At 38.8% G+C, this 18,764-nt stretch overlaps 1 protein-coding gene and 1 pseudogene across 1 annotated transcript; one reads left to right on the forward strand and one right to left on the reverse strand.

Annotated features, from left to right (window-relative positions):
- Nucleotides 1-1,532: 1,532 nt before the first annotated feature.
- Nucleotides 1,533-10,825, reverse strand: LOC121933767 (vomeronasal type-2 receptor 26-like). Its single transcript, XM_042473759.1, has 6 exons — nt 10,776-10,825; nt 6,413-6,704; nt 5,143-5,550; nt 3,528-3,755; nt 2,940-3,066; nt 1,533-2,434 (listed from the first exon to the last, which is right to left on the reverse strand). Exons 1-6 carry the CDS (start codon nt 10,823-10,825, stop codon nt 1,533-1,535), a joined length of 2,007 nt encoding a protein of 668 aa, XP_042329693.1.
- Nucleotides 10,826-14,112: 3,287 nt separating this feature from the next.
- Nucleotides 14,113-15,571, forward strand: LOC121933768 (annotated as a pseudogene).
- The last annotated feature ends 3,193 nt before the right edge of the window (nt 15,572-18,764 follow it).

Raw genomic sequence — 18,764 nt, forward strand, 5'->3', positions numbered from 1 at the left:
CAGGGGTCCAGGCCAGGCCTATACTTCCAGGATGTCTTTTTAGAGGTCCAGGCCACCAGTCCTAACTTTTCTAGATACCTATTTATTGAACATGGCGGCTAACTTTTCTTCTTTTTTCTGATGTAGCCTGGACAACAGTGTTCAATACATGTAGGAATGGGTAGCACCTATTCAGAAACATCAGTAGAAAAAAGAAGATTGAGGAAATAAGTTTTCATATCTTTTGTTTCATATTTATTTCATTCTTAATGCAGAGATAAAGCAGTTTGACACCACTATAACCGTCATGTCTCAGTGTTATGGAATCCTGAGATTTGTAGTTTTGTGAGATATTTAGCCTTCCCTGTCTGAGAGCTCTGGTGCCCTAAAAACTATAAATCCCAAAATTCCATAGCACTGAGCCGTAAAAGTAAAAGTGATGTCAAACTGCTTTATTTCTGCAGTGCAGATTCAATCATTGTCACATGAAAAGCAACCCATTCTAAATAGGACAGATACTATGAAGATGTAAGCTGTTTTAAATGGAGTATGCACTAAGGATGAAGTTGGGAGGAACATTCTGTATACAGTATTTCACTTCCATTAAAGAGTATTCCCTCTTCTTTAAGACAGATGTTTGTTTGTTAACATTTATGTTTCATTTTTCATATACAGAAAAAGCCATCCTTTTGCCAGTATATGGCTATACATGCACATTTTCATTTGGCAAGATGCTATGTCTGTTTGGCTCTGTCAACAATGTGCTTGAGGTTAGGATTAGATACTTTGGTGTTTGCTTTCCAATGCATGGAGGTGCATTTTTTTTACATTCTAACCTTAATTTCACCCTCAGAAAATAATTAGGTTAAATAATGGATGTACATTTTTTCCTATAAGTCTGATGCTACCAGGGCTAGAAACATGTTTTTTATTTTAAAAAAATAGTTAAAGTATGACCAAATGCTTCTCCAAAGAACCACTGAGATCATGCCTAGACTCCAGGTGGATCTTTTTTGCTCCTTTTCTGGCCAGCTTCAACATGGCTTGGCATGTGTTTGCTGCAGCCCCAGTCCATCTTCTGCCTGTCCATTTCACCCCTAAGGCTGAATTTGCACTGCAGAAACAATCCAGGTGGACACCACTTTAACTGCCATGGCTCAATATTGTGGAATTCTGGGAATTGTAGTTTGTTGTGGCACCAGAGCTTTCTCAAAGAAAAGGCTAAATGTCTCACAGAACTACAGTTCCCAGAATTCCATAAGAATGAGCCATGGTCATTACAGTGATATCAACCTGGATTATTCCTGCAGTGTGGATGCAGTCTAAATAGCCATGTGGAAATGTCTTTAATTAGGTATTAATGTTCCATCTTTATTGTTGTTGACTTGTTTTTAAAATGATATTTTATTGTTTTAAAGTACTGGTAGGTTTTTAAAAATATTATTAGTTTTTAATTCATGTATCCTTTTAAAATTCATATTGTAAGACACCTTGGGTCACACGCATGAAAAATGTGGGATACTGAAAAACATGCAATTCAAACCCAAGTTTCTTTATTTTTTTCTCCTAATTAATAGCTTTTTGTTATTCAAGTCAGGCCTGAACAGAATGATGTAGAGTTTAGGACAAAAGATGCCAATAAGTAAACCAGCACTGGAGATCAAGATAGAGAAGATCTCCACAGCCACTATATATTTCCCTTTTGTGCTCACATACGCTAGAATAAAGGACAACCAGACACTGCAGAAGACCAAGATGCTAAAAGTAATAAACTTGGCTTCATTGAAACTGTGAGGTAACTTTCTAGTTGGGTAAGCCACAGAGAAGCTGATAATGGCAAGGAAGCCAATATAGCCCAAGACACAGTAAAACATAATCAAGGAGCCTTCATTGCATTCTGCTATGATTTTACAACTCAGTGAATGCATGTCTACATCTGGGTACGGTGGAGAAATACTTAACCAAATAGCACACATTTTGATTTGAATAGAGGAACAGAAAAGAATAATAGATTTTGTCAGCCTTCCCCCTACCCATTTTCTCATTTTGGATCCGGGTTTGCTAGCCATAAATGCCAGAACTACAGTCACAGTTTTGGCCAACACACAAGAAAGGGCCACAACAAAAACAATGCCAAAAACTATTTGCCGTAGTAGGCAGATCGCCGTTTTAGGCTGACCAATAAAAAGCAAGGAGCAGAGGAAACAAAGAAGGAGAGATAGAAGAAGAATGAAAGTGAGGTGTGGGTTGCTGGCTTTGACGACAGGGGTTTCCCAGTTCTTCAAAAATATTGCCATCACCAAAATGGTGATTAGAGCAAAAGCTATAGCAGACAAGGCTAAAGTGATCCCCAATGGGTCTTGATATGACAGGTAGGTTATAACCTTGGGAATGCATTGGTTTTGGTTGAAGTTTGCATAGTGATCCTCTGGACATTCACTGCAGTCACCCATATCTAGAAAAATAAGGGATATATTTTAGTCATTTTAGGATCTCTGAGACAAAAAAGGCTTGTCTAAAATTTTGTCCAACTCTGAGCTCACTAGATAGCAAGTTGTTCATTAGGTAAACCATCATAGGCCTGTCTTGAATGGAAATGCATTCAAAATTTCATGCATTCTCCTTACATTAGGGCCATCAGCCTATCATCTTTAGTAAACATTACCTCCATCCAAGGTTGAATGGATGAGTGGAATTGTATGCAGATGCGGTATCCATATCAAATAAAGAACATAGGTTTTTTTTAGTTGTGACTTTCCAAAAAGCTTTTTATCTGTTAACAATCCTTTTGGGCACTTAGCTCCCAAGATCAGACAGAATCTGGTTTATTTAAGCCAGATAGGTATGTACATTATTTCTTTGAAAACACATTTCATCTTCTCAGACATTATATGATTCATGATATGCTTGACAGCGTTAATAATTATGCCTCCATTTTTTCTAGTCTGAAATCTTCTTACCCTTCTCTTGTGAAATCTTCCCTTCTGGACATCGAACACAATCATAACAGCAAAATGGTTTTCCTTCCTTCTTTTTCTTGCTGTAACCAGGATAGCATTTTTCATTGCATAGAGAAACAGGAAGTACCTATATTGAAACATCAAGGATTGAGAAAATGTGCTGAATCTATTGCTTTAAATTAGCTGTGGCTTTATTTGGTGGCATGAATAAGAATACGTTGTGCCTACACAGACGATTTAAACTGCTCCCTTTCTTGCTGTGATATATTGTGACTTCCTTCCCTTCAGGTTACATCGAATGCTGAAGAATTCAAAATAAAAACTAGATATATACTATCCTATTTAAATTGTTCTTTTAAGAGGGATCCATTTGTAACATCTATTATATTCCTCTTCATCATTTACTTAATTTTATTTATTTATTTATTTGTTTAATGTTCTGCTTTTCTCTTAAATTGGATTCAAGGTGGTTCATAAAAGATACTTAAAAACAGTAAAACTATAAAAGCCAAATTAAAAACATCACGTCAGTATAACGAGTTAAACATATATAAATGTGGAACTAGGCATTTCCAGTTCATTTCTCACCTGGTTAAATTTTTTGTGCCACACAATTTTTTCATCCTGAATTGTTAATTCTTTTCCTGGAGAAGCCTGAGTATCTAGCTTTCCAACTTTGACTCTAACAAAAGACTGATTTTGGAAAGTTACCCAGTTTGTAACATCAAATCCCCTAATTAATTCTTGTTTTTCTCCAAAATATATTGTCTCGCCAGCACTGTTGTTGAATGAAACAGTCTTTAAGAAGTGGTGGAGCTAAGGAGAAAGGTAAAGCAAGATATTGCAACCCTGAGAGCCACAAGGATGTATTCAAGAGTCATTTATATTATTTCATGTATAAAAATAAGCCACTATCTTCTACAGGTTCTAAGAAACTCAGTTCCAAAACTGGACTTTTCAGACAGCCCCCCCTCCTATAATTCTGACAGTAGATCCAACTGAGAAGCCCTCTAGTCATCTCATATGATGTAGAAATGAGGCACGTGGCGACATGGGTGCAAGCAGGTGCTCCATTTCTGCATCAGATGGGACGACCGGAAGGCTTCTCATTTGGATCAACTGCTGGGAAGGTAAGGAGTGGAGCACAGGTCCTGTGTCTTAGGTCATGGGCCAGTGCAAGTACAGATGTGTGAATATCTGCTTATCCTCATACCAGAGATAACCTGGGTGAGCTCGTGCTATCCTGGCAATTGTGCTCAGGCCAAGAGAGAAGGGAAAAGAAATAATCCTTAGGGACTGAGACAGAAAGGAAAAGAGACAGAGAAAGGAATGGAGAATGCATCTTTGAGCTTGGACAAGAACTGATTATTAGAAGAGCGAGCAGCAATGACTGAAAATTGCATTTTTAAAAATAGAAATGGAGAAATAATCTGAAATATATTTTAACCATAGTAGTGTCTACGGAGCAGAAAACAGACAGTACTTCTCAATCTGCTCAAGATCTAAAATCCTGCAAACAAGCTACATTAATGTATTTTTCTGTGTGTCAGATATGCATTCTAATGCTCCAACATTTCGGATTGTAATGGCAGAATGTGATGTACCTGATCCAGCCTTAACATAGAGACACATCCATTGCCCTACAATAACCATTTTAATAAGACGTTGAGGATATATATCAGGTGTTTGAAAGAGTGTTGCATACTAACATACCAGTAGGTAAGAAAGGAAAATTCTACTTAGAGTGAATTACCTGCCATGGCTGCAGATTCCATGGTGTCACCTCCTTTTTAGCTACCCGTGTATTGTATTTGGATATGTGTTTTCTATATAACATGTTCAGAATATGTGCAATAGCATGGATACCATTGTAAATATTATAGCTGTGACCAAGCATTTTCATTTCAAATAAAGGCCCAGGAATACTCTCCAGTTTCTCATCTCCACTGCAGCTTTTCTTAGTCTTTCCACCCATCTGCATGTTGAAATTTCTCAATGAACAGTTGAAAGCATGCTCCCAGAAGTCCTTAATAAGGCCATCTTCCTTTGCCCAGAAAGGATTTATATTCTGAAGAAAAGTCCGAAATCCATGAGGTTCTTTTGAAGGAATTGTGAAGGACAGCATACCATGGAACGACTGTATATCATAGCATCTTTGATTGGATGCTATTGTGAATTCCCAAAACCCTGTCACAACCCATACCTTACCTATGGGTGAATGAAGAAAGGCTATATGGTAATAGCAATTCAGAATATCCATTACTATAGTAACACCATAGACAAGAAATACATTGGCTTTGCTTTCAATGACACCTGAAATTTTATTAAATTCAGAATGGTATTCTGATATTCCATCAACAAAAGTCATCGTGTGCATTTTAACTATAAAAGCCAAGCAAATCTTGTTCAGGGAAAGCCGTGGCACTAATTCTTGTAAAAATCTTTCTCCAACATCATAATCCACAGTAAAGATCCCAACCCACGTCCATCTGAAATGACGTAATAACTGAACCATGCCAGTGTACTCATGGATGCTATTTGGTGCCATCTGATACAAGGAATGGAATATTTTTTTCTCAGTAAGCTTTGGGTGAAGGGAGCCAATTTTGAACTAGAAGAGAATATGAACATATGTAAGTGAAACAGGATAATGGTGTGCTATGTGTCTGTGTTATATGGCTTGGACTTGATAACACAACATGCCCCCCCCCCCCAAGATACCTATTTGGTTTCATTGATAACACTACTATTGCTTTCAGAGGAGATATGCATAGACAGCACTCCATGAGTATGTTAAGAAATGAGAAAGCATTAATTGGTTTAATACATTAAATAAGGAATAAGGAATTTGATTCAGACTTTCAGGGTAACCCTGTGCATGCTTACCCCCAAATAACTCCTTTTGGTGGTGGTGGTGGTGGTGATGATGATGATGATGACGACGACGATAATAATTCATCTCCTCTTATTCGTATGTAAAACCAGCACCACCGCTAGCAGCAACAATAATTACACAGTCTCAAGGCTTTCTTGGGGAGCAACACTATCATACTCTCAATGTTTCTATGGTACTTTACCTTCTATGATTCTTTGTACATTCCCCCAAAAGACTGACATACAAGTATATGTAATCTTTTTGTATGCTCAGCAATTTAAGCTACAGAAATGCTCCTCCATGAAAATTTGTTTTAAAAGAGATTGTGAAAAATCTGGACTTTGCATTGGATAAATTAATGGCTTTTTCCCTTCAAAGATCAAATAAGAAATGGTTTGTTATTTGAAGTGATCTCTCTTTCTCATTCTCTCTCTCTCTCCCTCCCTTCCTCTCCTTTACACACATATGTACAGTACATTAACCCTACTTTTGCCTTTAAACTACAAATTCTTCCCTGATACAGAATTAAACTAAGAAAGATGTGATTTTTCCGTTATGGTTGTTGTAACATCTCAGTGCTTCTTTCCAAAATACCTACCTCTGGAATCTTGTAGATGTTTGTTATGGTGGCCATGTTAAAGCTGCTCCCAGGAAATACCTCTCCAATGACAGCTATCAAATTGTTCCGGACATCACATTTGTAGTTGATAACACTTCTGTGCTGACTAGAAATCAGTTCCAGTATGGTCTTATAATTCATGTGTGGATTGCTATAGCTCTCATAGATGTCGAATCCTAAGGTGACATTAGGTAAAACTGTTGGATGTTCGTTGATCTCATTGACTGCAAATACCAAGGCTAGGATACGCTGATAGTTCTTTGGTACCACACTGCAATAAACATTACATGCTAAATAACAACAATAAAAATTCTTGTAGAAACATCTTTGAAAAGTTTGGTTTCTTAGCTATGAGGATCTCTCTTGAAATATTGGTTGTTCTTCAAAATTATGTTGAATAGCAGTTTTTCTCATTGTATAAACATATTCCAGACCTAATTCTGCCTTCAGTGCAAATTGTCATATACTGCATAGCTTCACATTTAATTATTAAATTTTACCAGAAAGAAAAGCAAAGAAAAAAAAAGTGAAACAACAGATCCATTAATCTATCTTGGGATGGTCTCCACCACTTACAAACTAGCAGTCTTTCCCCATACCAAAATGGATGTTGAGTTTTTTGCTGCTGCATGTGTACCACTCAGTCTTTTTGATGAGTGTACTGCTGTTTAGCCTAACTTTCCATATCATATTACTCCTTTCTCCTGCTCTTTTCTCCTTCCTCCCTCCTTAGCTTTCCCCTTCACCAGCAAAATTAGACATCAGACATAGCCATAGATGTCACAGACAGATATATCCTTCCCACCCAAACCTCTGGCCAGACTGTCAGGGAAACCATAGGAATAAAGAAGAAATAGATAGGAGAATTGCAGTATCAAGCCATAGGTGTGAAACATTTACTGATGTGAGAGGGTAATCATTAACTTTGACCTATCAATCGGATGATACAACACTGAAGCATCTGCACAAGGGAGATGAGTCTTGGGCATGTGGGATGGCTAATTCATGATCAAAGTTGTGGAGAAATTTTACCAATGCCATGCTTGTAGTTGAGAAAGCCTGTGGAAGATTGAAAGCCCCCACAAGAGAGCTGACTTCCAGTGTGATCCAGAAACATTACACCTTTCCCCACTGTCATAGTTTGTACATTTGTGTGATATATATCTAATGGATTCCCCCCTCCCCCTGAAGCTAAGCATGCACAGAGACACAGAAGGGCAAAAATAGACAAACAACTTCGTTGTGCAGTGTGTAGGGACATAACGTAACTTGTATATTAAGATATTTAAGGAAGGGAAGAGGTTGTTATACATTCCTAGCAGAGCTATCATGCTGCCCTCCTTTTTTTCTTAAAGCAAACTGCTCTTTGATTATTTTACTGCCTCTGAGGCTGCAGCCACTCTGCAAAAACAATCCAGTTTGATATCTCTCATGGATCAATGCTATGAGATTCTGGAATTGTAGTTTGTTGTGGTACCAGAGCTCTCTGACAAAGAAGACTAAATGTCTCACAAAGCTACTGTTCCCAGAATTCCATAGCAGTGAGCAATGTGAGTTAAAATGGTGAGAAACTGGATTATTTCTGCTGTGCGGATGAAGGAATATATACTTTTTGTCCAGACATCTAATGTCTATCTTCATACTTTGCGGAGGAATGTCAGCTTCTCCATGCAACAATGCATTAAAGCCACAAAGAGCTTTCCATCTATCTCTTTGCAGATACAATTCAAAGCCGTTCTTAGCTATTAACCAGAAATTGGCTTATGAAAAGTATGTTGGCCAGCATTTGCAAACCTCCTATGAATAACGTTTGGTATTTATATATTGCTTTACATTGGTTAAAGTACTTAGCAGCTATTCTTGCAATAGTCTTATCATATAGAGTAGCATCATTATCACCACACTATGGGATAATAAGGGGAGTGGAAACACCTGGTCAATTCACAACTGTGGAAAGAATGTCCTGGGTGAGATTTTTAATGATCAAGTTAAGCAAATACTGCTAATTTGCAGTAATTAAAAATAAGAATGAATTGGATTCTGAAAAATTCCTGTGCAATCTTTTGGATGAAAGATAAGCCCAAACAAATTTAATGCCAAAACCATAGGAGAATAAATACCATAGAAAAGCCAATACCACAGGGCCAAAACTATAAGGTAAGTATCTGCAGACATATACAATGTAGTACTATTACTGAATAAAGAAAAAAGTTAAAACCACTGGAGTCTGTGGTAGGAAGGAATGATGGAGATAACATCAATGGCAATGAAGCAGTAAAAAGCATGAATGGGATATAAGAAAATAAACAAACATGTCATATTGAAGAACAGATGTTTATAAGTTCCATGTCTAAATGACATTGAAATAATGTACTGACAAAAGTAAAGTTGATTCTCATTAAATAGAAAACATATCATGAAGAAGTCATAGCAGAGACATAAAATGAAGAACCTAAATGTGTTACTTTTGAGATTATATTTCAGGCACCAACTTCATCAAATATTTTGTCGCTTAATTTTCTGTTCCTAGATTATATCCGATAAATAAATACATGCTATAGGGAGAACAAGAGAATTCCTTACATGAGTTCCTTACATGAGTGGCTTCTTGGTTAAAAGTGGTGAGGGCCGTTTGTTGAAATCAGTTTTAAAATATGAAAGAAAGAACATGGAAGATATTCCTCCGATGAGAAGGTCTCCTGGCTGAAAATATTCATGTGAAGTAAAGAGGGAATCACTTACTCTGCATTGAACAGGATGGGTCTTTAATATGGGAAGAACGGAAAGTGTCTCAGTCACAATAGGAGGCAGAAGACTAAGGAGCAGCACTAACAATATAATTTTCATAACAAAATCTTCCTTCCAGACCCACATTTTGCTCTTTCTTTCAACTTCCTTTCAGTTTTTCACATTAGCTTTGTTAATAATTGCTGATTTCATAGTTACATTGATTCATCAATATGACAAGGTAGCTGCCCCAGTGCTCCCTTTCCTTTATTTTATAATTCATCACTTCTTTAAACTGTTCTTGCCTTTATTCCATGCACCTCAGACCTCTTGCAGAAACTTTCCAAGGTTTCCAAGGTGTAACAAGGTTGGATTGTGTTCTTTGTAAGGAAGATTTTAGAAGAAAGGAGACTGATGAGGTGAGTTGAACAGTGACTGAGAACCTCATAAATGTCACCTATAGACAAAACCACAGGACAGAATGGGTTTATTGCTGTAACCTATCAGTCTCAGGTTTTAGAATGACAGTGCCCTGTCATTCTACCTTCCCTATCCTGACATGATCTGAGCATTAGAGAAGACTCTTATAATAAAATTTTCCTCTCCCTGGATATACAGATATTCCTTGGGGTTGGGTTATCAGGTCAATTATGTTCCAATAATTACAGGGGAGAGAAACTACAAATCATAGGATCATAGAGTTGGAATTATTCATCAAAATTAATATATGGAAGGACATCAATTTGTGTCTTTATGCTATTATGTGTTTTGCTTGAGATGCTGGTGGTAGGTGTGTCACAAAAAGGATGAAGGGAGGGGTTGGGGGGAACAGAGAATTTGGCAGCACTTTATTTTAGCTTGAGATTTTGTGGATATAACTTGTAGCGCAAAAGTCTGGGAAACAATTTCATTCTAGCCTGTGGCATCATTGGTGGGGATGTGTGTGTGTGTGTGTGTGGGGGGGACATTGGATGACCCCTCAGAAAAGTGGAGTCACACCCAGTCTGCACCCCATCCCCTGCAAATGTTCCTTGGGCCTGCACAGGTGCCCATGAGGGCAGAGCGGGTGACATTCTGGGTTGTATGGGTGCTTCTCTGGCCCTCGGGTGGGGTATCTCTGGGCCTTGAGGGGTGTCTCCACCCTAGGTGGGCAGTGGGCAGCCATTTTCACAGCCCACACAGTGCTTTTTCTGCTCATGATCAGCTGTTTCTCCCATTCAGTAAAGGAAGTCTATCTGGAAGGGAAATGGTACACAGAGGCAGATATAGAGCGGGGAGGTAGTAACAACATCCTGGAAAAGGGGACTGGAGCAAGATGCTAGTTGTACCAAAACTGTCAACCAGGTCAGGTAACCTGGAACTTTATCGCATCAGAACCAGTAACGTTCCCATTGAATTCTGAAAACGTTCTGCGGCAGAACGAGCTGGGAATGGGACTCATTGCATTAGAGAAGTACTAATGGTATGACAACTTATCGGGAACATATATTGCACAGCACCCCCTTTGAATGGGTGCTTTTGCCGAGTGCGTTCTCATATCGTACTGCTGTGGCGCATGTGCATTTCTTTAGCTCGGGCATGATGCCATGATGTCATCACTCTATCATCTTTTTACCTCAGACAACTTCTAGTTGGTGCTTGTACTGTCATGTCACACAGTCCCATTCTTCATAAATTTTATCAGCCAGGTGAATTTGTCATCGGTGCAATTGTTTCTCTGACAAGCTTCCAGCATTATCATGTTTCTTTCATACAACAGCCTGAACAGATATTGACTGGTGAATCAATGTAAGATATTATTCCTTGCAATATTTTTAATTCATAATAACCGAGAATATGACATTAGGCTTCAGTAATGAGTAATTACTTTATTTGTGAGGCACTGGGACTTTGTGATCATTGTTCTCTATTTTGACTTTGCCCTGCTTCTACATTACATGTCTGGGTTCCTAACCCCTGACAAGTTTTCCTCCTTTCACCACATCACAATTAGTATATCTTGCACATTTCTTAGATGGGCTGTTGAATAGGCAAAGTGCCGATTACCCCTTCACTTCGTTTTTTCCATACCATTTCTTTCTCATCTCCTTTTCTACTCTGCCTCATGCACTTCCAGTTTGTTCATTACATTGTTCATTTTGCATTAAATTTCAGAAATATCACTGTCTTATACTGGATGAAGTTACCAGTAATATTCCAGAGCTCTTCCCACCTTACATAGGAACAAGCTTGGGTCTTTTGCTTGAAATTCTACCATGTCAGTTATGGACAAGTGGCCATGTTTTTGAATTTGATTATTTCCACCAGTTTAGTTCAGAAGGAGTTTGCCATTGCCTTCCTTTGAGGCCGAAAGAATACTAGTCCAGCAGATAGACCACTAGATATGCTAGTTCCGAAATCACTTTACTTTATTATTATATTATATGTACTTTAATAAACATTGAATCTGTTGTGCATGTATGAATGTGTGTGTGTGTGTGTGTGTAAATACATGCATACTTTAAAGTGTATTTTAATATGGTGACTTAGTAGCCTGTTGACTTCAAATAAAGACAATGATGACATTACTTGAAAGCTAAAGCAAATATGGGAGAGAGCTACAGTCCATTTTGCTTCCCTGACAGTGGCTGTGTATAGAAATTGCATTTGCAAACACAATCTTGTCTCTTAGAGGTAAGTGCATATATGTGTGTGTAGATTTATGCTCGTTTTTGTGAAGTGCCCCATAGTCATCATGCATTGATATGATTTACCTGTGAAGTTGTTTCAAATATAGGTCAATTTATAGTACCTCAAAAATTGTCCCATATACTTTCTAGATAAAGTGTTCTCAAGAAATTTGTCTCTTTACGGCTAATGCCACTGAATGTGTTTATGATTTCATGTTACACGGATGGTGTCTATTAATTGCTTGAATGAATGTTATGTCCTTTTTATTTCTTATTTTATTTCTTGTTGCAATGGTTATGTATGCACATCCTCAACGATTATGATAAACTGAGTAAAAGCACAAAAAATGTCAGTGAACTGAATAGTCTCATTCTATTAATCCAGTTGTTTGAGAATTTTCTTGAAAAATGCTATTTAATGCTATTTATTGTTATTTGTATGCAAAGCAACTGACTTCTGTAAATTTAGGCTGTCAGTTATTAAGAACTACAATGACCCAAAAACCCTTTTGATTGTTTGTGGGAGAAACAATTTGCAAATGGCTTGTTCCATATCTTCCTTCACTGTTCATCTTATGCAACATTATGCTACATCTTGCAAGCTGGGAATAATTTATTAGGAGGAGTGGAATTAGATTTTTGTTTTTGATGACATTGCAGTTCTTATTGCTGCTTAATAAAATAGATACTTTGCAACTCTTATTACAGTTCATTCCCAAGAACTACCAGCATATCTTGGCTTTGGCATTTGCTGTCAAAGAAGTGAATGAGAATCCCAACATTTTATCACATATTTCTTTGGGATTCCACATCCTCGACAGCTATTATGCAGCAAAAATGACATACAAATCCACCCTGAGCCTGCTTTCCTCACAACATAGATTTGTCCCCAACTTCAAATGTCACAAACAGAACAATGTGATCGCACTCATTGGAGGATGTATCTCTGATATTTCTTTCAATGTGGCAGTCATTTCATCAAGTCACAAGATCCCACAGGTTGCCATGGGTCATGATAAACACCAAGGCAGTTAACAACAACAAAAGATGATGGATGGAGAGGGAGAAGATGGTCTGTGGTTTGTATTTTGTTGCTTTTTGAGTATTGCTTCAACCATAGATTTTTGCTCTCCCACCAGCTTTGTCAACGTAAACAATTGAAGGGCGTAGTGTCAGACTAGATGAAGAGTTTGAAGAAGGGATTTGGGCAAGTCTCCCAGGTATAGAGCAGCCTGCACAACACCCTTATAAAGTTCTGCCTGTTGAAAAGCAGCTTCATCCAGAAGAGGGGCAAAAGTAGGACTCACCTGTGAAGGGGCAGAGGGCACAATTGGGGAAGCAGCACAGCCCCAAAATCTGAGAATTCATAAAATGAAGAGCAGAATAATGACACTCAACCAGGTTCCTTGCCAAGCAGCAATGGAGAAGTTCTGATTAGAACCAGCTGGTGCCAGTCCATTTAAGAGCTCAGTCTGCCTAGGACTAGTGTTGGAGCAATTTGCAAATACAAATGCAGTTTTCCAGCATTATCAACATTAAAAGTATAATTATTACTTTAAAAATAACAATTGACATTAAAATAATATTGGTATGTCAGTAATATTATTTCTGTGCTGAAGCTTGAGGGCTAAAGATGAGAAGGAATAGTTTTGTCTTCAGGTTTCCTGGTGAGTTCATTGCTGGACCCAAATTACAGAAGAAATAATTTAGGGCTTGTCTACACAAGGGAAACCCCCTGAATATGCTGCAATAAGGCTACATGACATACAGTTTTTCCTTCCTCACCACCACTGAACTGTGATTTGTTACCTTGTTTTGGACATTGGAAGAAGCAACAGTGAACCAATGGTAGCAGCACCAAGGAGGGGAAAAATTATGTAACAATTCTGGGCTGGGAACTGGCCAGGACATTGAGGTAAATGGCAGCAGCTGCCTGATGTCCCTGCAGAGAAAGGTAGTGGGATGGATCCTGGGATGGGAATGGGGTAGAACAGGTTGGGGACATCATTTGAACGTTTACCCCTAGTGTAGACAAGCACACTGTCACTGCAATATAGCAGTTTAGCACAATGCAGAATTTTTTGGGGGAACCACAAGAGCAGAAAGATACAGACTTTTGTGGAACAGAATTTCCATGGCTGAAAGACCAACCCATTCAAGGATATTTGCTATCCAATGCAGGAAATAAACATAGAAAGTGTTCTTATGTTTCTTATATTTACTTCTAACTCACATTTAACTGAATTGCAAGATTTTAAAGCATTTACTCCTTCTTTTCCAGATATGACTGCCTGTATCAGATGTCCAGAAGATGAGCATCCTGATGAGGACCAAACTCAATGCATTTCCAGGGCACTAAACTACCTTTCTTACAAAGAAACATTAGGAATAACCTCAGCTATCTTGGCTATTTCTTTCTCTTTGCTCACAGCTTTAGTGCTTGGAATATTTGTGAAAAATAAGGACACTCCCATAGTCAAAGCAAACAACATAAGCATTTCCTATGTTAACCTTACCTCCCTCTTCCTTTGTTTCCTTTGCTTCTTGCTGTTCATTGGCCAATCTGGAAAAGTCATTTGCCTTTTCCAACAAACAGGTTTTGGTATTGTCTTCTCTGTGGTCCTGTGAAGCATTATGGCAAAAACCATTATTGTGGTTTTGGCATTCATGGCTGCCAAACCTGGATCCAAGATGAGTATATGGGTGGGGAGAGGTCTGGCAAAGTCTATTGTCTTGTCCTGTACTTTTATCCAAGCAAGTATATGTATAGTTTGGCTAAGTACTTCTCCTCCATTTCCAGATGTGGACATGCACTCATTGGATGGGGAAATTATACTAAAATGTAATGAGGGCTCTCCTTCCATACTTTACTGTGTTTGGGGCTATTTGGGCTCATTGGCCATTGTCACCTTCCTTCTGGCTTTCCTAGCTAGAAAGTTACCTGACCGTTTCAGTGAGGCTAAATTCATTACTTTCAGCATGCTGGTATTTTTCAGTGTTTGGGTGTCCTTTCTTCCAACATATCTAAGCACTAAGGGGAAATATATGGTGGCTGTACAGGTCTTTTCCATCTTCTCCTCCAGTGCTGGATTGCTGGGTTGCATCTTTTCCCCTAAATGCTACATCATTATACTGAGGCCTGAACTGAACATCAGGGAACAGTTCATGAAAAGAAATACTGTATTTTCTGGCATATAAGACTACTTTTTAGCCAAGGAAAATTTTCTCAAAAGTCGGCGGTCGTCTTATATGCCGGGTGTTGTCTTATAGGGCAGAAACTTCTGAGCCAGACTGGACAATCTGCGGTCACCAGATATGGTGGGGGGAGCTCAAAAACGTCAGCGGCTGCATACCCTCCGTATGTGATGACCGTATGAAAGTAGCAAGGGCGGTGCTGTACAAGTATGGTAGAAGAAAATCTTGGTGACAGGGAGGGCTGGGCAGGCAGGGAGAGCTGACCAATCCAAGCAGGCTTTGTATACAACAGGTTTTCCTGCTAAGTACCTGCATGTCATAAGCATTTGAATTAAAATTACCATATTGAAATCAAATCTGATTTTAAAATTTTTTTATTTGGTATGTGCTGGAAGAAGGGTAGTCTTATACAGCGAGTATATCCCAAACTCTATATTTTAATTGGAAAAGTTGGGGGTCGTCTTATACGCCAGAAAATACGGTATATGAAGTAACATAAATTTGTTCTTTATTCTAGGATGTGATTTGCTTGAAATGCTGTTTGTAGGAGTGTCACAGAAAGAAACGAGGGGATGGGGGGCGGGAAAGGAAGAATGTAGCAGCACCTTTAAAATTAATTGGGTTTTATTTTAGTGTGGGCATTTGTGGATATATCTCACTTCTCCAGATGCAGGGTTTAGGCAATTTCTGAGTAACAATTTCATCCTAGCTAAGCATCAGTTATTTTAAAAAGAAATGAATACCCCGGAAGGGTATATGCAAACAATTCCATCAAGTACCATTCCCACACAGCCAACACTAGAGAGAAGTAGGTGCTTCTGAGGTTGACATGTAGTTGACCAACTATGAAATAATGCAACCGGACAAAATCAATTGGGTTAAACAAGGACCATCTATAGTGACCTAGAACCTATTTAAATGTTTAAGGCCTGGGGCTGACCAAGCAAAGGTGGGGGGGAACCACCTGATGTGGGTCCAGTTGAGGGCCAGATGTCAGCTTATGATACCTCCCCAACCAACCCTTGGGTAAAACACCAGACCCTGAGAGCAATCCAAAGAGATTCCTTGCTATCTCAGATGGTCATCTTTGGAGGGCAAAACCTGGAGGGCTCCCTCCCAAGCCCCATGACTTTATAAGAGAGAGTAAACCCCAGGTCAGCCCCAAGAGCTGACTCCTTCACAAGCCCCTCCCTCCCAGTCTTGTGCCCTATGGAGGCAGTTGCAGATCCCAGCCCTCCACCACAATGCAGTGCCAAGGTGTACACCAATCTAATATTTTGTCCCCATCACTACCTGCCAAATGGAAACTTATTTATCAGCACCACTCCATCCCAATTGTCAACGTCCTAAGAAATAGTATGAGGTGATCAGAAATAAAGCAAAACAAGATGAAAAATGGTAAAAGGGGAATCAATTCCTACCCAGCCCCGAAGAGAACCACAAAGCTCACACTGAACTGAGGATGAGTGGTTGGGCTGCCAGAATGAGCAAAAAGGACATGTGAGGTAGTGGCCAGGCCTTAAATAGACTTGCCTGTCACCCCCTGCAGGTGACTCCACTTGCCCCATGAGCCAAGGACAAAGTATCCTGGACTCCAATTAAGGAGGGTAACAGAAGGCACTCTCAAATGCAGCGGTGATCATCATGTAGCTTGGGAACAGCAACCATGAAAGTGTATTAGCATGTGAATTCACATGTGAATGTCCACCTATATATCCATGGCAGAACCTAAAGAGACAGTTTCTGAGTTCTATCCCTCATCAAAAGTGCTGTCAAGATGTACACAAAAACTCTTATAATCTCCTGCCAAATGAAAATCAATTGATAAATATTACCCATAGCAAACTATTCAAGTCCTTCAGACGCTGTGTGATTTAAGCAGGGGGAAAAACACAGGAAAAGGGGAGAAAATTCCTAGCCAGCCACAAAGTGACCAAAGGGTGGGCCAAGAAGCAGTGACAAAAAGAGGAATCTAATGGAGCAGAAAGGTCTTTTATCACCCACTACTCCATTCTCCGCACACAGCATCTTGACACTTTGCACCAGATGCAAAGCCTTCTGGTCTCTGACCATGGAGATCTTCTGATCCCTCCCTCATAGCACCATTTGCCACATGGACCCAGGACCCTATTAGCCTGATTTATTTGGTAATTTCTAAATAAATTTGATACTGCTAAATAAAATTGTGATTTAACATGTGTATTGCTTTTTTAGTTGCCCTGTGTTTTTAAATGCAAGCTGCCTTGAATTCCATCCTGGGAGAAAGGTGGGATGAAAATTAAATAAATAAAATATCTTGTCTGTTATGCTGGTGTCTGCAAATTTGCACTTTGAAGGCCACATGGCACTTCCTTTGTGCTACAACTCAAAACAGAAAATAACAATTATCATATACTTTTCAAGCTATTTTATGTGTGATGCCACAGAAAATGCCAAGACATAAGGGACCATGATTATATCCCCTGTAATTGTTAAAATTATAGTGTTCTCCCCATAGTCTGGCTATCCAATGTATTTCTAAGGGATAAGAACAAGAACAACAATAACTATGTCTGAAAGATGCTATATTAGCTCAGAATATTGTAAAAGACTGAAGGTAGGCATAGGCAGGTCTCTGTCATTCTCTAGTTCACTTTAGGTTATTTTCTCTAAATCACTCCATAATCTATGTAGTTTTTTTTTTAAATAACCATAAAGTTTACCATGACTTCACTTTTCTTTCTCTCACTGATGAGAAAGTATACTCTGTGTTATTAACTTAGTCACAGAAAGAGAGAGAGATATATGAGAGAGAGAGGAGAGAGAGAGAGATAATGCAGCTAAAACATTTCAATGGGATAAATATTTTAACATGCATATTTGCCAGTGATCCAGAGGTAACACCTTGTCCAGTGAGGCTGGCAGAAAATTAGAAATAAAACCACTTTGCAAAAAGCCAGGGATACTGTGGCTGCAATATTTCTTTTTGGATATGCCAGACAATAATCTCTTTTCAGGACAAAACATACAATGACTCTGGAGTCTGGAACTTTGAAAATGTACAACTGGAATAACAGTTTTGGCATTAGGATGGCAATGGTAGCACTGCTGTTGCTCATCCTATCCTTTCGTATTGTATGCAAGACAGAGTCTATAAATTGCACTGTACATGATGATCCACTTCCTATACCTCATCAGTTTTATCAGTCAGGCAAAGTTACGATTGGCATGATTGCTTCTCAAGCCTTCTTCTTTCACAACAGCCCTACTTTCATAGAACAGCCGATGCACACATTGATTGATGAAGTTGTGTAAGGAATTATTATCCTCCTTCCCTCCCTTCCTTCTGGTTGCTTAACAGCCAAGGCTTGTGTTTCAGTATGAGAAATGTAGCACCACAGCAAGCTTAAGTCTTTTTATGTTTAAATTTCTTTGCCTCTTTAGAGTTTAAAAAAATGTTTGAAATTGGAATATTGCACATAGAGATTTTTTTTTTTAAATGGTGCACATAGAGAACATGGACATTTTTTGTGTGTGTTCTTGGAAGCTTCCTTATTCAGAGATGTAGATGTATGTAACAGTGAGACATACTTTTGATGATTTGAGGCACACTTAAGAGAGAATAGAATTATTATTATTTCACACATATTTTGCCTGGGAAGCTGGTGGTTTTGGTTGCAGGGAGTAAGTGAACCTGCTGTGGCTTTAGTCAAAGTGCTAAATCTCTTTGGGAAACAGTGTTCCCCACCTTGGATAGATTC

Source organism: Sceloporus undulatus, chromosome 6, assembly GCF_019175285.1.
Source record: "Sceloporus undulatus isolate JIND9_A2432 ecotype Alabama chromosome 6, SceUnd_v1.1, whole genome shotgun sequence".
Classification (NCBI taxonomy): Eukaryota; Metazoa; Chordata; class Lepidosauria; order Squamata; family Phrynosomatidae; genus Sceloporus; species Sceloporus undulatus.